Source organism: Populus nigra, chromosome 10, assembly GCF_951802175.1.
Source record: "Populus nigra chromosome 10, ddPopNigr1.1, whole genome shotgun sequence".
Classification (NCBI taxonomy): Eukaryota; Viridiplantae; Streptophyta; class Magnoliopsida; order Malpighiales; family Salicaceae; genus Populus; species Populus nigra.
Genome location: NC_084861.1, coordinates 15,504,072 through 15,526,308, shown reverse-complemented (window position 1 = coordinate 15,526,308; position 22,237 = coordinate 15,504,072). Strand labels below are relative to the sequence as shown.

Sequence of the window (22,237 nt, the reverse complement as noted above, 5' to 3'; positions counted from 1 at the left end):
AAAATCAATAGCCATCTCAGTACCGAAAATGCTCAAGATTTACAACGCTAAAACCTCCCCCTTCCAAATTCATCGGAGCGTTCCTCGCCGCTATTTACCTCCCACCCCCTTTGAAAACCCCAAAAATCCTTTCTCCAGTACTTTCATCTCTCACGTTCCCTCTCAAACCCAAAACTTCAGCAAGGACATTATAGTCATTTCACCCACCCATGAATCCCAAAATATCCTCACCGCTTTAAAACTCCTCTCTCTCTCTCTCTCTCTCTCTCTATCCTTGAACCCATTGAATGATTCGAACCAAACAGTCCGGATCCTTAAAACAAATCTCCACCATCCATCTTTTAATCCAACGGTGATGGTAAGTCGGCGATTCGGTTTCCCCTTATGTTTCTATCTCTCTCTGTCATAAACCCTAGCCAGCCCCCACGATAAGATAGACAGAAACACACACAAACACACTCCCTCCCTCCCTCTTTCTTGCAAACGTCTCTTTTAGTTTTTTTTTTTTTCAAGAAAAATTCAGTTTTTTTAAAGAAAAACCATCTTTTCTCTCAACCCAGATCTTTTTTTTTTTTTTAAGATTTTCTCAGTGCTTGTAAACAAGTTGTTGGATTTTGTTTTTTGTTTTTTTATGTTTTAGGAATCTTAATCGACTAGGTTCTGTATCTTTAGCGGGTTTTTTTTAAAAAAAAATTGTGTGGTTACGATATTGTTTTTTTAGACCATAGTGTGTGTCGATTGCTTATGTGCGTGGGTTTGATTCCGAGTTAACCCAGTTTCTTTTGATGGCTCAGTGAGTCGTTTTCATAGATCTGAACTCGTGGAGCGTCCATGACAGTTTTAGTTCCTCCCCCCGCTTTATTTGGACTGTGAACCACGTGGCAGGGAGAACCGAGTCTCTTTACCAGTAGGGTAGTGAGTGAATTTGGTGACTCTTTGGTTAGTTGACTCGGTGAGTCGAGGAGCGAGAAGTCTCGGGTGGGTCTGAACGGGTCTGGGCGGCGAGGATGCCGTCGGTGGGGTTGCGAAGGACGACGAGGGTGTTTAGCGTGGTTAAAGGTGTCGATGGAGCCCGGGTTCTGCGGTCTGGGCGGCGTTTATGGCCAGAATCCGGTGATGGAAAGCTCAGGAGAAGCAGTGATGGAGACGAGTTGTATCAGACAATAATCAAGAACACCAACAACCATATCAAGAATCAAAATAGCAGTAGTAATCTTAAGTACAAGGAGAATAATGGGTGGACCCATGATGTTAAACTGAAAAAAGATCGAGGTATTGTCATTGCCATTGCAGCTCCAAAGAAAATTAAGAGGGTAAAGAGTGAGAAGGAGAAATTTGGGATTGTTTATAGTAGGAAAAGGAAGAGACTTGGTGGTGAGAAGAGCGAAAACCCCGAGGATAAAAAGTTTGGGATTCAGTTTTCACGTAGGCAGCGAAGGAGGAAGGGCAGTGAGAACCTGGAGAGTCTTGTGTGTACTCCTCAGCTTGTCGCCTTAGTTGAGGGTTGTAGTAGTAGTAATGGTTGGTTGTCTTGTTTTTTGAGTTCAGTTTTGGGGCATGCCATGAGAGTCAGTTTGAGTCTTTCTGAGCTTGCTGATTTTCTCTTGTCGGATCCAATTAGCAGTGTTTTTGCCTCAAATGGACTACATTTTGTGCGGGTTAGTATTGGTTCTTCTTATATTATGGATGTCTTCTGTCTTAGTTTTTTAGTTGGTTTCGGAATTATGTTGTTTCCAGCTTCATATAAGTGACTTCTAGCCTAGTTTTTTTTAGATTATCTCAAATTTTTAAAGTTGGGTTTTGATCAGTATTTAAGATTTAGATGATATGCGATTTATAGATACCCCTGACATTGCTCTCTCTCCCTGTTTTTTTTTTTTTTTTTCCGCTCAGGACCTTCCATCTGATAGAATTGGAATTTGCAAGTTTTTCGAGACTAGGCAGCTTCGGCCGATGTTTTCTGTGGATTTTTCTGCAATCCCTTCATGTTTTGCGTTCATGCATCTCAGTTTGTTTGTTAAGTTTAGATGTCTGTCTCTTATACCTGTAAATAACTCGGTGGATGGGGATGATGATGATGATGATGAAATGATGAGTGAAAGTAAAGGAGATCAATCATGCACGTCCACAAAGACTGATTTCACTCAGAAAATTACAGTTGTGCCCAAAACTGATAGTTATGGGTGTAGGGTGGTGTTACATCCATCTGTTAGAGCTTCCAAGTTGACTGGTCGAAACACCCAGCACAGAAATGGATTAAATTCCCGTGGTATTCAGAAAAGGAGGAGCTCACTCAGGAGAGGGAGACCTAGAAATTCTTCCATAGGTGGCTTGCACAAAGCTAATGGTGCTCTAGTTTCTGATTTAATTAGTAGTAGGAAAATTGGCATCCCTTTCTCCTCTGTTGTGTCTACGGAAAAGTTTAGAAGGTCAATTCAAAGTAGCCCTGCAGCAAGCATCAAAGAACTGAATTATGCTGCAGTTGGAGTAAAGAAGGGCTTGAACCTATCTAGCTGCTCTGCAAATATACTGATTACTGAAACAGACAGATGTTATAGGATAGAAGGGGCCACTGTCATGTTAGAATTTACTGATTCAAAGGAGTGGGTGCTTGTGGTTAAGAAAAATGGGTTAACTCGATACTCTCACCTGGCTCAGAAAATTATGAGGACTTGTGTTTCGAACCGTTTCACTCATGATATAATTTGGAATGGGGATGACAACTGGAAACTAGAATTCCCAAACAGACAGGACTGGTTCATTTTCAAGGAATTGTACAAGGAATGCTCTGATCGCAATGTTCCTGCTTCTGTTTCAAAGGCCATACCTGTCCCTGGAGTAAGGGGAGTGTTAGACAATGATGGTTGTGGGAGTGCTCCCTTTTCTAGACCATATGCATACATCTCTTCTAATAATGATGAGGTAGCTAGAGCTTTGTCAAGGAGCACGGCAAGTTATGACATGGATTCTGAAGATGAGGAATGGCTTAAGAAGTATAATAAAGAGTTTTTAGCAGAATCTGATCATCTTTCGGAGGATAACTTTGAGTTGATGATCGATGCCCTTGAGAAGTCATATTTCTGTGATCCAGATGACTTCACTGATGAGAGTGCAGCAGCGAAATATTGTAAGGATTTTGGTAGAAGGGAATTGGCTAAAGCTGTGTATGGTTACTGGATGAAAAAACGGAAGCAGAAACGATCACCACTGCTTCGGGTTTTTCAGGTAAATGCTTTGATGTCTCACAGATTTCTGTTCTGTAGCAGCATAACAGTAGTCTACGACTTTTTCAGTTTGAATTGACCATTCTATTATTTTGTATCTCAATAATATATTTGAAGTATAATTTTGCATCATGTTGATATTGAGGAGTTTTAAAGAAATTTCTTGTGCGTTTTGTGCTTTGCTATTGTTCGCTTCTGGTTTCAATGGATGGGGTGACTATAAGAAAATTTTCCAAAATAATAACCAGAGTAGGGAAACATTGATGAGTAAAAAGCTCTGTGCGATTTCCCTTGCCTGTGGCATCAATTGCCTTGCCAATAGGTTGACAAGATATCCATTTAGCAATAGTATTCATTATTTGGGTGAAAGAAGAAAGAAAAAATGGTAAAATAAATTATTTCAAATTAAGATTGTGTTTCCACAAGCAAGTGACAAGCCATCTCAATGATCAAAAGTTGTCGCACATTTTCTGCCTTCTCTTGCTATTAGTAATCCATTGACTTTGATGGGGGTACATGAAGCTGAACCACCTGTTTGTGTACAGTTAAATTTCCCAGTGTGGTAAGTTGTAATTACTACGAAATTCTCGATGGTTGTTTGTCATTTAGATTGATCTTTAAATTCCATGTCATTTTTTTTTAATTTTACCCTGTTCTCTTGCCATTCTTTTCCCATTCATCACGTGGTGGTTTACATGTGTGCTAATTGAGACTGATAATGATTATATTGGCTAATCTGATCAAATTGATGATTCTTGTTAACAGGGACATCAAGCAAAGAAAACCCCACTGATTCCAAAACCTGTACTGCGTAAGAGAAGGTCATTCAAACGACCTCCCAGTCAGTTTGGAAGAGGCAAGCAACCAAGTCTATTGCAAGGTATTTGTCTGTTTTACTTCAGAATCTTTTTATGATAAGTACAACGTAGTCAACAGATCTTTTAACTCTGCTATATTACTTAGTCAAGTATGTATTATGTGTTGTGAAGTTTCATACCCAATGATACCCGGGAGTTTGAAGAATGGCTATTTTAATGATGGATCCTACTGATTCTTGTCCTGTCCAGTACTGTAGTCTATTATCTGGTTCATTCTGTTTTTTAATAGTGTTTTATTGTGATCACGTCTGCTCATTATCTACAGTCTTGTCTTTTTCACTGCTCACTTCACTGTCATTTATCACAGATTAGCTTTTATGTCCTCTAATTCTATTGCCATACAGCAATGGCAGCTGAAAAAGATGCTTTGCATAGAGCCTTGCATAAAGTTGAAGAAGCCAGAAATTCAGTGAAAAGATCTGTAGAAGCCGCCATGCTCAAGCGTCAAAAGGCACAGTTGCTCATGAAGAATGCAGATTTGGCAACCTTCAAAGCTGCAATGGCGCTTAAAATTGCTGAAGCTGCTCTTGCTGCCAGCTCAACAGATGTCGCTGTCACTCACTTTTGCGATTGATTGGTAATGGGTATCCCTGTTGCTACCACTAATTGAGTTGGACCAATAATTACTGCCGGAAGGATTACATCCCATGGGTGTTTTTGATGCCTTTGGAGGACAATGCTAGGTATTGTAATTTTGTATAGATTTGATTGAATGTACATTCTGTATTAGTAAAACCTCACACCAAATGTTTTCACAAGGCACTTTGTTTGATGTCCTTGGAAAAAAAATTTGGGAAAAAATGAAAATTTATCGGGAAAAGATTTACCCTACTGTAGAATCTCATTCTCTTGGCGTGTTGGGCAAGGAACGTGCATGATTCATTATCCTGATCACTCCATAGAGATGTATGTTTTGCTTACATTTTGTCAGGTGGGCATCTCTTCTCAGCTTGATCAATATGATACTTTGTGGTTATTTGCGGGTCTCTCTTCTCAGCTTGAGCAACCTTTAACAGTAGCTTCCAGAATACTGTTAATTGTGTTGGTCTGCAATGGAGGGCTGTGGCAGCCTGGTTTATGTTAGAGTCAAATCAGTCTCGGGAAAGCTTATCTAGCCGGTTGAACTGTAAAGCTAAGCAATTCTATAATTTCTTTCCCTGATTGGTTGGTATGGAATTGTTAATGAGCTTTAATCCTAGAAAGATATTGAACACAAATTATAGACTGGAGGCCAAGGGTATAGTGACCCCTTATGTTTTTTCACCTTCGTCTTTCAGTGCTTGGTGCTGTTGCTGCTTATACAGGGTTATTAGCCTTGTATATGTTAAAGAAAAGGGCTGTAACAGTAACTTCTATACGCTTGTATCTTGTCTGTCCCATTTGATGTTTTGGCTCAACGTTTATCGGGTCTCTTCGAAACATCATCCACCTGGCTTGGCTTCAGGGCTTGTGCACCGCTGTTTTTAATCCCCGGTCACTAATTGATGATGCACACGGATTATGGACTCCCGAGCTGTCAATGTTTCAGCTAGGGAGGGAGCCACTCTTCCCGGCTGTTATAAGTGGGAGTCCTGCCCCCTTAATGATGCTTGATGTATTTTAGGAGGTCTTTTGGATCTTGGGCTATTCAATTATGGAACAAACCGCAACCGGGACATATTTATTGATGATGCCGACGGATTTCACTCTCGGATCACGTGGTTATTGATGCTGGCCGGTGTTTATTGATAACTTGTTTTGTTCCTGTTCTACAAGGAGCTCGCCCCCCCCCCCCCCCCCCCCGGCTGGAATCTGATATTGGCTGGAGCTTAAAGGACTGAGCATAGATCGAAGCTGGTTCAATTCCCGATCAGTTGCGCCCCCCCCCCCCCCCCCCCCCATTTGCTGGAATCTGATATTGGCCGGAAAGGACTGAGCATAGATCGAAGCTGGTTCAATTCCCGATCAGTTGCGAGATAAAATTAAGGTTCTTGAAGGAAAAAAAAAAGATCAGACGGAAGATTAAGCAGGGACAACGTGGTCACAATGTGCTCTTTCTCATGGGCCTTTTAGCGAACAGTTCATGATGTGAGTGTTTGTCTGTAGCTTTTTAACGGGCCTAGTAAAGTTTCTGCCTTAGAAACCACCTGCTTGTGTTTTTTAATTTCTTATTTTTTATCATTATTATTATTGGATAAGCATTACACAAGTGTAATGCATTGAGAGAACTTCAAATTTTAAATTTAATAACGTGAAATGCAAAGTGCTTATAAATTCCGTAATCTAACAAAACCCTTCAAAGGCCAAGGTTTATTGGACGAGCTGCTTGTAGCCCTTTATGGAGGATTTGATTTTCTTTCAAAACGACAGGGATTAGGTTCAACATCCTTGATTGATCTAGGATCTAATACGTGCTTGACCATACAAAGTGTATTTGACATCATGTTCCATGCTGGTTGGACTAACGACCAGGACTCTCTAATGGCTTTTGTTTTGTCTCTTTTATCGTCAATTCTCCTAGACCAGCCAGGTCTTCGTTTTATGACTATAAAGAACTGCTTACGATCTGATGTTTGGCCCATGTTGTTCTTATCCATTGCCACAACGACATGGGATGAGTATTCAGGCCTCAGGAGCAAGACTGGTTAAGGTTACAAGGGTAACTGGATTACATTTTGAAAGCTACAAACCCTAAATAGTTAGATTGACATGACGTTGCCAAGTAACCATTTTATGGGGTAGGTTGTAACTGTGGGGTTTGTGACTTGTTTTTTGTTTCCGGGAGGTTGGATTTTATATTCTCAGCCGGCCTTTAGGTGATTGACTTTTGTGAAGATTTCTAGTTGATGAAGCCAAAGTTTTGGTAAGAAGGGGTAATTCTTTAGAATTTGAGAATTACTCTCTTACAATCCATGCGATTTGAACTGGTTAAGTGGATTAGGATCCTAAATACATGAAGCAAGACAGAAAAGCATTGGATGACGTTGAGTTTTTGGTCTGATTATGCTCAATAGAAAGAGTTTGTTAATTTTACCAAATATTTTTCTCAGAAAATCTATGCGTTGAAAGAATGGATTCTGTACGCCTAAACTATGTGATTGAATAAATCCTTCTCTACCTGTTGCGTTGCGGGTCGAGGATTCCTTTTATTTCTCATATTGCTCGTATCCTTCACTGTTTAGAGATTCTTCCTTTGTATTAATGCTAATGGCTGAGATTCAGACAAACAAAGTACATAAGAGTAATTTTAGTAATAAGCAATTGCAGAGTTTGAGGATATGCTTATCCTTTTGGAATTCTAGCTGTAACGTAAGAGGGCACCAAGTTACTGGTAATGGGACTTGAAGACAAACAAAGGTATCTGTCATTGTCGTCGGAAGACCAAGAACCTGTCTTAGTTTCCTCGGACACAACGACATAGAATAGAAAAATATGTGTAATCCAATCCTTCTTTTTCTTGACAAAATTGTAGATACCTTTGTGCAAAAGCTTTCATTTTCTGACAACTCTCTAATAATACTCTTCTCTGTCGTCATCTTGCCTTTTCTTGTGACCTTCTTCACCTATATAAACTGTGCCCTCCACAATCAACTCATCACCATTTCCAAATATAACCAAAACATTGTTAAAGTGGTTTGATTCAGGACTTACAAGTCTTGAAAATCTCACATGTTTAAGTCCTTGCAAGTTCATCTTGCACCATAACAAAGTTGGCATAGTTCAAAGGTCTTGGTGTTTTTTATAGCTTGAGAATACAGGTTAGTAAACCATGGTTGAGGCTTTTGCTGGTAGACATGACCTTGCAAGGTCAATGAGGTCGCTGAGCACAAGGTCTCCGAGCATGAGGAGTTTATCATCAGCAAGTAAAAGAAATTGGGCCTCAGCGAGTATTCGCGAGGTGTGGGTGAATCAAGGAGATATGTTTCAAAAGAGTGGGAGAGAGGAAGATGAAGAGGAGCTTAAATGGGCTGCAATCGAGAGACTGCCTACATATGATCGGTTGAGAAAAGGAATGCTCAAACAGGTTAGGGATAGTGGAAGTGTTCGCTATGAAGAGGTTGATGTTGCCAATCTAGATGTTCACGGCAGGAAGCAGCTCATAGAGAGTATACTCAAGGTTGCTGAAGAGGACAATGAGATATTTCTTCGTAAGCTGAGGGAAAGGACTGATAGGTCAGACTCTTTCTTCCTCGATGCCTACTCTTGTTTATGATTTTTCCTAAATGTGCATAAACAACCTCTCTTTTATTAAAAACGTTGACTTGTTTAAACAGGGTGGGAATTGTCACTCCCAAGATTGAAGTCCGGTTCGAGCATTTGTCTGTCGAAGGAGATGCATATGTTGGAACCAGGGCACTTCCAACTCTAGTGAATGTTGCTGTGAACAAAATAGAGGTAGTTCCTTTTGTCATTTTAATCATTTCTGCAGACAACTTATTTCAATTTGACCACGTATAGCTTGCAGCAAAAAAAATTCTGAAGAGAGAAGATTGAATTCAATATGCTATATGTGCACTTACTACATCATATTTAATTATAAGCCACTATATCTTGTTCTGATTGATGCTTTTCTTTTGAATCTTTCGTGGCGATCAGGGACTTCTGGGTTTTTTTAGGCTTTTCCCGTCTAAGAAAAGAGTAGTCAACATTCTCCATGATGTGAGCGGAATAGTGGAACCAATGAGGTACACCTAAGTGATTTTACAGTATTCAATGTATTGCAGCTGTGTTGAAATAGCTTGAACTAGTTGATTCTTGAAAACGTTTGCCTTAAGGCCTTGAAGTTTGTAGATTATTCATTAGGTTTGTGTTAATTCTTGTTTCCTCAGGATGACCCTGCTTCTAGGACCTCCAGGGTCAGGCAAAACTACATTGCTACAGGCACTTTCAGGAAAGAGGGACAAGGAGCTCAGGGTGTGTTTCTGCTTCCATTTCTAGTCTCTTACATGTGTTAGCAATTCTGAATGAATTATCAGAGTAAGATTTTTTATTTCCAAATCTCTGGCTTAATCATGTGTAACTTGGTGGTCTTCAGGTATCTGGAAAAGTCACCTACTGTGGACATGAATTGCATGAGTTTGTTCCTCAGAGAACATGTGCTTATATAAGCCAGCATGACCTTCATCACGGTGAGATGACAGTCAGAGAGACACTGGATTTTTCAGGGCGCTGTTTGGGTGTTGGAGCCAGATATGAGTTGTTGGCAGAGTTGTTGAGAAGAGAAAAGGAAGCTGGGATAAAACCAGATCCTGAGATAGATGCATTCATGAAAGCGATAGCTATGGAAGGCCAGGAAGCTAGTCTAGTTACAGACTATGTTCTCAAGGTTTGTTGCCTTCCTTCGCAGTTACTGTCTACCATTTCTTATATAATTCAGCAGCCCGGAGGTTTACTGATTAAGTTTTACTGCAACAGATTCTTGGAATGGATATCTGTGCTGATATCACGGTGGGAGATGACATGAGAAGAGGTATATCCGGCGGTCAAAAGAAGCGTGTTACTACAGGAGAGATGTTGGTTGGACCAGCAAAAGCTCTTTTCATGGATGAAATATCAACTGGTTTGGACAGTTCAACAACTTACCAAATTGTCAAATTTATGAGGCAAATGGTTCACATCCTGGATGTCACCATGATAATTTCTCTTCTACAACCTGCACCTGAGACGTATGACCTTTTCGATGACATTATTTTACTCTCAGAAGGTCAGATTGTTTACCAAGGTCCACGTGAAGAAGTACTTGAATTCTTCGAAAGTGTTGGTTTCAAGTGCCCAGAAAGAAAAGGAGTTGCAGATTTCTTGCAAGAGGTAACATCAAAGAAAGACCAAGAGCAGTACTGGAGCAAAAGGCATGAAACTTATCGATATGTATCGACACTTGAGCTTGTGAACTGCTTCAAGTCTTTCCGCACAGGCCAAAGAGTCTCTGAACAACTTAGAATTCCGTATGATAAATCTACTGCCCATCCGGCTGCACTAGTGAAAGATAAATATGGAATCTCTAATATGGAACTCTTTAAGGCATGCTTTTCAAGAGAGTGGTTATTGATGAAGCGCAGCTCTTTTATCTATATTTTCAAGACAACCCAGATCACTATCATGGCACTCATTGCCATGACAGTGTTCTTAAGAACTGAAATGACAGTTGGCACTGTGGAAGGTGGAGGAAAATATTACGGTGCGCTGTTCTTTAGTCTCATTAACGTAATGTTCAATGGGATGGCAGAGATGGCGATGACTATGACTCGGCTTCCTGTATTTTTCAAACAAAGGGATTTCAAATTCTATCCAGCATGGGCTTTTGCATTACCAATATATCTGCTGAGGATCCCTGTCTCCTTGTTGGAGTCTGGGATATGGATCTTGCTCACATATTACACCATTGGTTTTGCTCCTGCTGCTAGCAGGTATGTGGATGGATTACTGTTCTTCAATGATTTTGGCTGTGTAGTTTAGCTTTCTAATGTGATGAGTATGTTCATTAACGCATATTGTAAAATGTTCAGGTTTTTCAAACAATTTCTAGCATTCTTCAGTGTGCATCAGATGGCTCTCTCTCTCTTCCGTTTCATTGCTGCAGTTGGAAGAACAGAAGTTGTGTCAAGCACCCTTGGCACCTTTACATTGCTTGTGGTTTTTGTCCTCGGTGGATTCATCGTCTCCAAAGGTAAATATTTTACCTTTTGTTAATAACACTGACACACTTCTTACTGCTGAAGGAAGGGAATCTTTGTACAATTCCTATTTCTACTAGTAGCCTGTGCTGTTGACTGGTGAGTAATTGTTAAAGATACTAAATTGTTCTGAGACTTTTGCAGATGATATTGGACCCTGGATGATCTGGGGCTACTATATTTCTCCCATGATGTATGGGCAGAACGCCATAGTCCTGAACGAATTTCTTGACGATAGATGGAGTGTTGTAAGAATTCTTAATAATGTTTTATAGTTTATCATATCTTTTAATGTTCCATAATACCTTGTTTCTTGGCCATCTGAACTAAAGTGGCCTTTCCCTGCTGCAGCCAAATCAGGACAAAGCATTTTCTGAACCCACAGTTGGAAAGGTTCTTCTCAAAATGAGAGGCATGTTTATGGAAGAATATTGGTATTGGATTTCTGTTGGGGCACTTCTTGGATTTGCTATGCTTTTTAATGTCCTTTTCGTAGCGGCACTGACTTATTTGGATCGTAAGCCATCGACTCTGTTATTGATCTTCCTTTCAGCTATGTAAGGTTAATATTGAATTTGATAAATTGTTGGAAATCAATGCAGCTTTGGGAGACTCTAAATCCATTATTCTGGATGAGGATGAGACTAAGAAGTCATCCTCCACTGGAAAGCAAAATATTAAGGCCATAGAAATGACTCCAGCATCTGCTTCCCAATTCACTGAAGGTTCACATCTTTATTCCATATGGTCATGTTAAAGAAAAGATTTCTAATCAATCACGCTTGACGCATCAGTTTACTATTAATGCCTAACTTCAATATGGTCATGTTAAAGAAAAGATTTCTAATCAATCACGATGTGGAAAAACTGCTATCTTAATCGTTTTTGTGCTCATCATTTGCTGCTGCAGAGAAAGCACCTAAGCAACGCGGAATGGTGTTGCCCTTTCAGCCGTTGCCACTTGCATTTAATCATGTTAATTACTATGTCGATATGCCTGCAGTAAGTATTCTTGTATTCATTTTTTTACTATAAATCACAAAAGAAAATATAAAGATTATTGAATGAACATAAACAAATATCCATTTAATTTTTATTGAGAGATTCATAAGGCCAGTAGACTGAACTTTTATTGATAATAACGAAAACTCTGATTTTTTGTCAGGAAATGAAAATGCAAGGAATCGAAGAGGATCGCCTCCAGCTGTTACGAGATGTTAGTGGTGCTTTCAGACCTGGTGTTCTAACAGCGTTGGTTGGGGTGAGTGGTGCTGGAAAAACCACTTTGATGGATGTTCTAGCAGGTCGGAAAACTGGAGGGTACATTGAAGGAGGTATCAGCATTTCTGGTTATCCAAAGAAGCAGGAAACTTTTGCTCGGGTTAGCGGTTACTGTGAGCAGAATGATATCCATTCTCCATATGTTACTGTATACGAATCACTCCTGTACTCTGCTTGGTTGCGTCTCGCCAAGGAAATTAATGAGGATACAAGAAAGGCATGCTTTTTCTTCATGAAAATCACATTTTTTTCATATTATTAACTATTTGATTTAGATCTGATGCAAATGGCTATTTCTTCATCCTCAATAGATATTGATCACCAGGTTTTTATCTTTTGTGCTACAGATGTTTGTTGAGGAAGTCATGGATTTGGTTGAGCTGAACACACTTAGGAATTCTATGGTAGGACTTCCAGGGATAGATGGTTTGTCGACTGAGCAGAGAAAGCGACTCACTATAGCAGTAGAATTAGTTGCTAATCCATCCATTATTTTCATGGATGAACCAACATCAGGCCTTGATGCTAGAGCTGCTGCAATTGTTATGCGTACAGTGAGAAATACAGTGGATACAGGCCGAACTGTAGTCTGCACAATTCACCAACCAAGCATAGATATTTTTGAAGCTTTTGATGAGGTATTTCAATTTCTGTATTTTTTGGTCATCCAATGTCTAAATCCTGTTGTTTTGTTGCATCATGCTTCTTCTTAAATTTTTGTCCCTTTCTCTTCTGAAGCTACTTCTGATGAAGAGAGGAGGACAAGTCATTTATGCAGGATCCCTCGGTCATGAGTCTCACAAGCTCATAGAATTCTTTGAAGTGAGTATTGCTTCTCAAATGTTAAATCTCTCACAAGTTCTCTAATAATTTCTCAACTTAATATCTACAACATCTTTCAGGCTGTACCAGGGGTTCCTAAGATCAAAGATGGTTATAATCCTGCTACATGGATGCTGGAGATCAGTTCAACTGCAGTCGAAGCTCAACTCAAAGTAGACTTTGCAGAAATTTATGCTCAGTCTGAACTCTACCAGTAAGGATCTCGGACTCCAGACTACCTACTCTTGCTTTCCTGCTATCCGTGCCTCTTTGTTTTTTGTTTTTTTCCCCTCATCCTACCATGTAACTAGTTTCAACTATGGTCATTGCTTATAATTTATCTCCTTTATGAAACAGGTCAAATCAGGAATTAATTGAAGAGCTAAGCAAACCAGAACCAGGATCTAAGGACCTTTACTTCCCGACACAATACTCGCAGGACTTCTTTACACAATGCAAGGCATGCTTCTTGAAACAGAAATGGTCGTACTGGAAGAACCCAAGATATAACGCTATGCGGTTTTTCATGACATTGACTATCGGTCTTATATTTGGACTTATTTTCTGGAACCAAGGGCAAAAGATGTAAGTGTGCAATATCTGATTCTCTTTTATTATCAATTCTCATTGATGACAGGTAACGAAAAAAAATTAAAACCTTAAAGGGAAAAGAAAAGTTAAAGCTTACTGTGAAAACACCATAAAGTTGCAGACAGCTAGTCATGTTGAAGTATTCTGCACAGTTAGGGAAGGATTATTGACCAGTTTTTCTTGTTGCAAAATTACCACCCACTGTTGGAGCCATATTTTCAATGGATAGGTACTAAGAAAGTAATTTCTGTGAATGTTAATTTGTGAATTCATCTTAAGCACTTGCAAACTCTTGTCAACAGAAACAAGCAACAAGATCTCTTCAATTTGCTTGGAGCAATGTATTCTGCAGTCATTTTCCTGGGAGCCACCAACACCTCCTCAGTGATGTCAATTGTGTCGATAGAAAGAACGGTCTTCTACCGTGAAAGAGCTGCTGGAATGTACTCTGAACTGCCGTATGCATTTGCTCAGGTAAAATAAGCTAAAACTTAGATGTAAATCATCCGAACACTAGAAAACATACTTGAATGACTAACTGATCCTATCGTGTTCCTTGCAGGTTGCCATTGAGGGAATTTATGTTGCAATCCAAACTATGGTCTATAGTATATTGCTCTATGTCATGATTGGATTCTCCTGGGAATTTACAAACTTCTTGTGGTTCTATTTCTTCATATTCACTGCCTTCATGTACTTCACACTTTACGGGATGATGCTTGTTTCTCTCACTCCCGGCCATCAAATTGCTGCAATTGTTATGTCGTTCTTCTTGAGTTTCTGGAACCTGTTCTCTGGCTTCCTTGTCCCGAGAACGGTATTACCGACGGAGTCCTTATGTAGTTCTATTTCCAATCATCTAGGATACTGTATGCTTTCCGTCTTTGATTTTTCAGGGGAAAAAACTGAAACCTGACAACTCTTTTTTTGCAGCAAATTCCTCTCTGGTGGAGGTGGTACTACTGGGCTTCTCCAGTCTCTTGGACAATCTATGGCCTCATTACCTCCCAGGTGGGCAACCTCAAAAAAATGATTGAGATACCTGAAGTTGGTCCTGTCGCAGTAAAGGACTTCCTCAAGGCACGCTTAGGATTTGAATATGACTTCCTAGGAGCCGTTGCAGCAGCCCATATTGGTTTTGTTGTACTCTTCTTGTTTAGCTTTGCCTACGGAATTAAGTACTTGAATTTCCAAAGAAGATAGGCAAGAGTCTTGATAGAATTTTCCAGACTGTGTTCTTGTCTGAAATCTGGACAAATTTATCAGTAGTTTGCTTGCCTCCCTCCATTAAATATTCTATTTCTTCATGGCTTGTGTATCCATTATTTATGGAAGTTCCAATTTATTGTTCTATATAAGATTTCACAGAATGCAGGGTATTTTTTCTTCAGCAATTTCCTTCTACCATCTTCTGTTTCCGACCTCTTGTTTTCTTTCTAAGAATCCCAAGACATTCAAAACCAAAGATAAAGAAAACACCGCCTTGATAGTATATGGAAGAGAAAAATACATCAACAATCAGTTAACAAGTCAAATCCAAGACTTCTAGTCCAGACGGTCCTGAACTCTGAAAAGAAGTTCATGTCACCCTATCACGTTCATCCTAGAGGAATGTGCACCACCGAATGGCTCAAGTCTTTCAGGACCGGGGTTAGGTGGGGAGCTCACAGCACCCCGAGTCATGGGTTCAACTCCTCTTGGATAGTTGCTCCTCTTTGGGCTCGGATGGAGCCGGTATGATCCAACACGGCTAGTCCCAAGTAGTGGTGGATTAGTTATGGTAACACTAAATCTCATGGATTCGCCACTTGCTCAGAATCAACAGAAAGAGAAGGGAAAGAAATATGAATCAAACCATTCAAGCTCAGTCCAATTTCGTTTGAAATGTTGTAAAGTGAAACAGACCAAACGACAGCACCGGAACAAGGTGGAGTTCATTTACAGTACACAGAAAAAACAGAGTGAATAAGATGAGCCAAAGGAAAAATGAATAGACAAACGAGACAGTGAACTCAAAGTTGCACTCGAGAAATTAGTCTTCCGCAATTGAACAGGCCCTCATCTTTTTCTTTTTTTCCTTTTTTACTTTCTGGGAAAAGGAATGGTTCCAAGTTCTGACCTCCAATCAAACACAGTATCATACTCCAGAAGTCATCACAGTTTTCGTAAGAAAAGAAACAAAAATCATAGGTCACAGTACATTATAGCAAATGGTGTAGAAATTGGGAATCCGAAACACGGTATAGTATGCAAGTAGGTAATATCTGCCTAGGAAAAGATTTAGGCTGTGATTGTTTTCTGAAAAGTGATTTTTGAAAAAATATTTTTTAAATTTTTATGTTTTTGTTTGTTATTAGAAAAGTTGATCAATAAAAAATATTTTTCAATCAAAGAAAAATTTAGCTTTGTTTTCAGGAAAATATTTTTCTGGAAAATTTAGGCGGAAAACACTTTCCGAAAGTTGTGAAAAATTTAGAAATGTCATTATTTGCTGATTATATCAAATTTAATTCTCAAATTTTGATTGTTATATATATTTTGTTTTGAATATTTATTTTTTAATTTCATCTCTTAAAATTTAATTTTTATATTAACCTTAGTCCTTATTTTTATAATTACTATTTGCTTTTTCTTTATCATTTTTTTTATTGAAATTTTTTATCTATCAAATTTGGTCCTCATTCTTTTTATTGTTACTTATTTTATTTGAAATAATTTATGAAATGTTAATTATTATTATTTCAATTTCTTCATCTTTTAATTTTTTTATTTTTTATTTAATCTCTATTATTTTGATTATTATTTATTTTATTTGAAATAATTTATGAAATTATATTATTTTTTTCAATTTCATTCCCATTCAACTTTTAAATTTGTAAGATTTGTTTCTCATTATTTTAATAACCTTGAAAAAAATAAAATATTAATAAGTTATTTTCCAGCTCATTTTCCATAACATAACCAAACACTGGAAAGTATTTTCTAACTTATTTTTCTTTACACTACCAAACATAGGAAAATACTTTCCCGGAATTCACTTTCTTAGAATTCACTTTTCCCAAAATTTATTTTCCAAAAAAAAGATACTTTTCAGCAAACAAACAAGCCTTAGATTACAAAGACATTCTTAATCTTGATCTGTATTCATAGCTTAAAGTAGTATTGTTCTACCAATAGACTACACATACAAGAGGATAACTTCTGCACAGAAATTTCTATCTTCGTAACAAAGATAATTCCAAATCTTGATACGTATACATAGCTTAAGGTAGGATTGCACTACCTTAAGCTATGTATAATAGACTACCAATAGACTGGAACAAAGGATGGAGAAACTTTTTTCGCAGAATATTCCTCCTGAAGGAAATTGCTTCACCATGTTTAAGTTAATATTTGCCATTAGTTATTCAGCAACTTGTCATTAGTAATTCAGCAACTTGTCATCAGTTTTAACAGGGGCATTTGCCAGCTCTTGAATTTCCTTCTTGCTCTTTATTTTAATCCACTTCTTGGTATTAAAATCAAGCCCGTCCAAGTCCTCAGCAATTCCCAGGTACCCATATAGTAGTTGCTCCTCCAACTTGCCGCCTCCTTGAGTTTCTTCTTTCCCACTACTGATGTTGTTACCATTGTTGGATGTTTTATGCTCAAATTCTTCTCTCCCATGTTTCTTCTCAGCAAAATATTTGTGAAGCTTCTCTGCATTTCCAAGTCCAGTAAAAGTTCCCAAAAACTTTACCAACATAATGCTTTGGTCTGCAGGTTTTCCTAGGCATACCTTGATTTTACCCCCAACAATACCTTTACCTATCAAAGGGACGTAGTGAATTGGTAAGAGTGAGACAAACTGTTAGTCAGGCAAAATACTGAATATACATACAACTGCTTTCAAATGTTGCAGAAAAATTTGCGAACACGAAATGTATGCTGTTCTTCCTTGTATGTTCAAAGACTCAATGAATTCAAGCTAATGTTTCTCTTCATTAGCATTAGAAAGAGTAATTGTTCTCTACATGCATTCCCGACTCAAGTTTCATTTTAGTAAGACTGTATCCCCTAACTGATCAAATAAAATGCAACTACCTCTCAGAAAAGCCTCCACCCCTTCAATAGGTACGACCTTCTGATGTTCTGGGTTGTTGTTCGACATAGAAATGTTGTGGATAACAACAAGTGGAGGCCAGAGCATCAAATCCTCTTTCTGAGCAACAGCTTCTTCGGCAGGCAAGATCTCAGGAACACATGTTATTGCATCACAAGGCACGAAACTATTCCACCCCATCAAAACACATATTGCTTTGTGAAGACCCAAGTGCTGGGCTCTCAGCCCAATCTTGTGAGACATAAAGGCATGCTGTACCAGGTTCTGGGCAGCCATGAACTCCTTTGATGAGCTGTTAAAAGCATAGGCATGTAAACATAAGAAAGTGAAGTGCAAGATGGAGTGCAACAATGCCAAAAGGAATTTGATGGACAAGCATCATATCCATAAATGAGTACAATAAAGAAATCAGCAGGAATGAATTTAACATTTCATTAGCCAATTTATATCAGTGGCATAGATTAAACATCTTTTCTATGGAAAGTAAATGCAGTCCTTAACAATACCTATTCCTGCTGAAAATGCAAGGTGAACAAGCAAATATCACATAGGCATTCTTCAAGAAATACAATGCTAGTGCGGTGAAGACACCAAACCCAAGACACGGTCCCCACACATGTATGGTCAAAAGATGAAGGAGGATCGTCCAACCCCTATGTTTTGGATTTTATCTGGGTTTATTATTGGGCTTAATTCATGTTATTTTGTTGGGTATTTTATTTAGTGGGTTGTTAGCCTAATTATTGGTTGTGATTAGGGTTTTACTATTTATATGTAATGTTTCACATTATGTACAGTTTTGATGAATTAAAAAAAAGTTACAGACTTTTGTTCTCTTCCCCTAATTTTTTCTTCTCTTCTTCAGCTCCTACTTCTTCTTCCCAGCTTCTTCTTTCTTATTTCTTACTTTCCCTTCTATACCTCCTCAAATCTTAATTGTCTCGCATCATAGCCTCACAAATAAACAGAATTAGCATGTCCTCGAACAGCACAAAAAACTGGGAAGCAGTTAAGCCCTTTTTCTCTGACCCATTTGACCTGCTGCTAACTACCTCAATCTTCCCTTTCTGATCCATGCATAAACAGCCCCTTCTTCTATAGCCACCCATCATATACATCCAGTGTGATTCTTCTACTGCTTCCAGCAGCACAAAGCCATCCAATCACACATTATAAGCATTTGCTAACAGTTATTATATTGCCAAAGATTTTGCCATTTAAATGTTACGTCAAACAACGGTTTAAGACAATTTTTATGTGAAACAAGAAATTGTAATTCTTGATCACTTTTAGACTATCAACGTGCACACAACAATCATTTACATAAATTTCACCACAGGAGTTACTCTGACCAATTACCTTTCACACATTTACACAAGGAACAGATTTCACCAAAGGAGTTACTCTGACCAATCACCTCTCACACATTTACACAAGGAACAGAATGCATAAACACAATCTATAAATCATTGAAAGCATATTTAATGCCAAAAAAAAGCCTCATGCAAGATTCAAGTAGTCCCCTTTATCCATTGCTAGGAGTTCGCCAAATGCTCATGCTCCATTGCATGAAATCATCCACCTCCAAAGATTACCCCAGCAAGTAACAGTAACATAAATAAATGATCTCCACCATCACAGACTAATATGATAAAATCACAGAAATAACTGGAAAAAAAAGGTCTTTTGGGTTTAGCCAAAACTCACCTGATTTCCGTAAGACAAACTAGGAAACTCCTGAATCAAAATATGGAAAAGTTCTCCACTTTAAAAATGCATATCACAGAAAAAGTAAACAGACCTTTTGCCACAAACGATGCAGAACAAACTACCAGCTTTTCCTTGCTCCTTGTATCTTCTCCGAACTGCAGAGTTCAAATTTAATCTTTTAGAGTACAGCAAGAAGGCTTCATCCACCAGTTGCTTGAATTCCTCTGAGCCTTCAGGTGGTTCAGCCTCCCCAAGATTCACCCATTCTTCTAGCTGGTCATCATCAATTACATTTGCATCCTCGCCAAAATCATCATTTCTTTTCCAAATCCTATGCTGTCTATGAACACCACTTTTTCTATCAGTCTGGTGCGAGTTATACCAGCTTAAAGGACCAGATCTTGGATGACCGTTCATATATTTAGCACCAGGTTTATAATGTCTACTGGAATGCCTTCGTGCAGGTGACAAAGAAGCTTGAGAAGACAACCAGTCTTCAGATGCAGAATCTCCAAGAATATCTTGGCTGTCATATGTCCTTTTAGCATTTCTATATGCACTCTGATAAAACCTCTGAGTCCTGGATGCATGTAAATCACCTGCATTTTCATTTACCCATTCCTCGCCTGTTTCATAAACATCTTCAAATTCTTGAGGTGCATTCCATTTGTTTGACACAATATTTCTTGTATCATGCCTATTTATATCTTCCTCCACAACGTACTTTCTGTCATGCCTATTTATTTCTTCCTCCATTACATACTTCTGCTTGAATGCTTTATCTGATAGCTTGTTTATGGCAAGCTCTTCCCTCGTCCTTTGCCTCTTGGCAGCAAGCCTTTCCAGGTCATATAATGGCATACGAGGATTGTCCAATGTTTCCTTTTGAAACTGTGGACCTGCATCTCGTCCGAACCCATAATTTGACCTCGAATGTGGGATTTGGTGATTCTGTGTGACACCCAAATGAGATTTCCTATTATCTTGTAACTCCCCCTGTCCAAACTCAACTCGGGTATATGCAGAGCCCAAATATTCTGCATTGTATTTTGATGCATGTTGTATTCTGCCTGCATCGAGGTTCTCCATAGGTGCTTGCTTTTGAATTGTAGGATGATCAAATACAGTGCTCCTTCTCATGTTTATATAGGAACCCTCAGCATGCTCAGTCCTGTCTCTAACAGGGTGCATACTCGGCCTTGAAAATTCTCTATGCTCATAATCTATTCGAGCATGCTCATAGTCCAATGGAGAAGGTGGGGACATCATTCTGTGTATGTCATCAGATAGATATGCATGATCATCATTCACAGTTCCTTGTGACCTGGAGTAAAGGTAATGATCATGTGAGACCCTTTTAGGATTATAGGCACCCTGAGGATAACTCGTAATAATTCTCTTACCAGCCTCTCGGTCTCTTATGTCCATAACTGGCCTTTCCCTATATGTGTTAAAATCCATAGGTTCTGTGAGTTTCATGCTGCTCCTTGGATATTCATCTGATTCAGCTAAAGGCATGCCTTCTCTATACGAACTTGGGAACTCACTCCTTGAGAATCCAGAAGATGAACCAGCAAAATTTTCAAAACGAGAAGTGCTTTCCAAATCCTTAGAATGAGGAGCTGGCATCCTGGTGTATGGAACATTTCTAGAATGAAACATGGGTCTTTCATCTTCTTCATAAAAATCCCTGACTGGAATCTTATCTGATGGTATAGGCTCTCGAAATCGAAGTTCCTCATCCTCAAAGTGGCCAATATCCATACCCCGGGACATTGACTGTATATGCGCCCCAGTATCTCCATAAGATGAGTTGGGAACCAAATCTGGAGGCACCCAATATGGCCCTCTTACCAAACCATCTTCCATGGGCACTGATTTCTGCCCCAACATGCCATGCCCATCAATACCCACAGCCCTGCTTTCACGATAATCCTTTTCTTTATTCACTCTAGAATGTGCAGCATGATGATCATATCCTCGCTTCAATCTATTACTTTTACCATCATCATAATCCATATCCTCAACTTGCCTGTACTTCCTATGCACAACCCCGTCGTCGGAATGAGGCTTTCTATGCTCTTGCGCATATTGTAGGGAACCAGGCCGGACTTTTTCAGTCCTACCTGCACCCAAATGCCAACCATAGTCCCTTTTTTCAGTTGAACTGCTCCTTCCCTCCCCTTGAACTACCCTTCTAGAAACCTCAACCTTACTACGAGGGCTTAAACTCCTTCGCTGCTGCACGCGTGGAGACCGATCCACTGCATTATGGCGAGGAGCAGGATGCGACTCATGTCCTATATCAGTTCTATGTGGATTACGTATCTTTGAAGATGGCGACTGTGTCACATAATCTTCTTTCCTCCTAGATTGCATCTTTCTTAATTACTTAAATATTAAAACACACTAAATACTGCAAATCTGCAATCAATATCTCTATTATGTCTTAAGCTTTGGAACATATAGAATCTTTCACAACACGATAAATCACCAGGATTCAATCTTTAAGCAACTTAAGAAAGCCAGAACCCTGAAATATCCAGAACCCAGTAAAGTACTTCAGCAGATTGACACTACTAACACTCCAAATCTACTCAAAACACCAATCAAGAAAAACCCATATATGAATTTGATTGCTATGACAGATCAAAAGAAAAAAGACCAAACCTTTCTTTGTTGTTGAAAACAAAGAAAACCCGTCATTGATTTGTTGACTCTTTTTTTTTTATCAAATTCTCTCGCTTCTCTAGATTTTTCATGTCCTGTATAATGAAGAAGTTTGCTTGTTTGTTTTTCTATTTTTCTTTCGAGGTTTAGGTGAAGAGAAGATGGAAAGACGAGAGTGTTTCATTTTTTCACTGGTTCACTTTGAAGTGGCTTGGTTGTTGAATAATTCCACTCTTCAACCTTCCTTGTGTCCTGTGGGATTGGTGCACAATTAAAGTAATTAATGACTTAATTATTAAATATTTA

At 38.8% G+C, this 22,237-nt stretch overlaps 3 protein-coding genes across 5 annotated transcripts; 2 read left to right on the top strand and 1 right to left on the bottom strand.

Annotated features, from left to right (window-relative positions):
• The first annotated feature begins 197 nt into the window (after positions 1–197).
• Positions 198–4,933, top strand: LOC133704677 (uncharacterized). Of its 2 annotated transcripts, XM_062129589.1 has the most exons (5): positions 198–358; positions 795–1,658; positions 1,894–3,225; positions 3,990–4,104; positions 4,447–4,933. In XM_062129589.1, exons 2-5 carry the CDS (start codon positions 1,008–1,010, stop codon positions 4,674–4,676), a joined length of 2,328 nt encoding a protein of 775 aa, XP_061985573.1. In that variant the 5' UTR covers positions 198–358; positions 795–1,007; the 3' UTR covers positions 4,677–4,933. The 2 variants fall into 2 exon arrangements, with proteins under 2 accessions (XP_061985573.1, XP_061985572.1); XM_062129588.1 differs by having other exon boundaries at positions 198–1,658.
• Positions 4,934–7,850: 2,917 nt separating this feature from the next.
• Positions 7,851–14,771, top strand: LOC133705798 (pleiotropic drug resistance protein 2-like). The gene is made up of 19 exons (XM_062131180.1): positions 7,851–8,254; positions 8,356–8,476; positions 8,678–8,766; positions 8,911–8,995; positions 9,117–9,407; positions 9,497–10,488; positions 10,588–10,748; positions 10,900–11,003; positions 11,107–11,272; positions 11,358–11,480; positions 11,666–11,757; positions 11,921–12,253; positions 12,384–12,674; positions 12,775–12,858; positions 12,939–13,072; positions 13,216–13,443; positions 13,752–13,923; positions 14,012–14,266; positions 14,383–14,771. Exons 1-19 carry the CDS (start codon positions 7,851–7,853, stop codon positions 14,650–14,652), a joined length of 4,395 nt encoding a protein of 1,464 aa, XP_061987164.1. The 3' UTR covers positions 14,653–14,771.
• A 1,765-nt stretch (positions 14,772–16,536) lies between these two features.
• On the bottom strand, positions 16,537–22,190 carry LOC133704496 (uncharacterized). Of its 2 annotated transcripts, XM_062129330.1 has the most exons (4): positions 21,932–22,190; positions 19,353–21,794; positions 17,533–17,843; positions 16,537–17,256 (listed from the first exon to the last, which is right to left on the bottom strand). In XM_062129330.1, exons 2-4 carry the CDS (start codon positions 21,638–21,640, stop codon positions 16,871–16,873), a joined length of 2,985 nt encoding a protein of 994 aa, XP_061985314.1. In that variant the 5' UTR covers positions 21,641–21,794; positions 21,932–22,190; the 3' UTR covers positions 16,537–16,870. The 2 variants fall into 2 exon arrangements, with proteins under 2 accessions (XP_061985314.1, XP_061985313.1); XM_062129329.1 differs by having other exon boundaries at positions 19,353–22,190.
• Between the last annotated feature and the right edge of the window lie 47 nt (positions 22,191–22,237).

What these genes read in the sequence shown, in the direction of transcription:
- LOC133704496 (XM_062129329.1), bottom strand. Translation starts at nt 21,640, where the DNA reads ATGCAATCTAGGAGGAAAGAAGATTATGTGACACAGTCGCCATCTTCA. An exon ending in TGCATCGTTTGTGGCAAAAG is followed by an intron (nt 17,844 to 19,352) that starts GTCTGTTTACTT and finishes TGCTTTTAACAG; the next exon opens with CTCATCAAAGGAGTTCATGG. An exon ending in GGTGGAGGCTTTTCTGAGAG is followed by an intron (nt 17,257 to 17,532) that starts GTAGTTGCATTT and finishes TCCCTTTGATAG; the next exon opens with GTAAAGGTATTGTTGGGGGT.
- LOC133705798 (XM_062131180.1), top strand. Translation starts at nt 7,851, where the DNA reads ATGGTTGAGGCTTTTGCTGGTAGACATGACCTTGCAAGGTCAATGAGG. An exon ending in TTGCTGTGAACAAAATAGAG is followed by an intron (nt 8,477 to 8,677) that starts GTAGTTCCTTTT and finishes CGTGGCGATCAG; the next exon opens with GGACTTCTGGGTTTTTTTAG. An exon ending in TTAATGAGGATACAAGAAAG is followed by an intron (nt 12,254 to 12,383) that starts GCATGCTTTTTC and finishes TTTGTGCTACAG; the next exon opens with ATGTTTGTTGAGGAAGTCAT.
- LOC133704677 (XM_062129589.1), top strand. Translation starts at nt 1,008, where the DNA reads ATGCCGTCGGTGGGGTTGCGAAGGACGACGAGGGTGTTTAGCGTGGTT. An exon ending in ATGGACTACATTTTGTGCGG is followed by an intron (nt 1,659 to 1,893) that starts GTTAGTATTGGT and finishes TTTTCCGCTCAG; the next exon opens with GACCTTCCATCTGATAGAAT. An exon ending in CACTGCTTCGGGTTTTTCAG is followed by an intron (nt 3,226 to 3,989) that starts GTAAATGCTTTG and finishes TCTTGTTAACAG; the next exon opens with GGACATCAAGCAAAGAAAAC.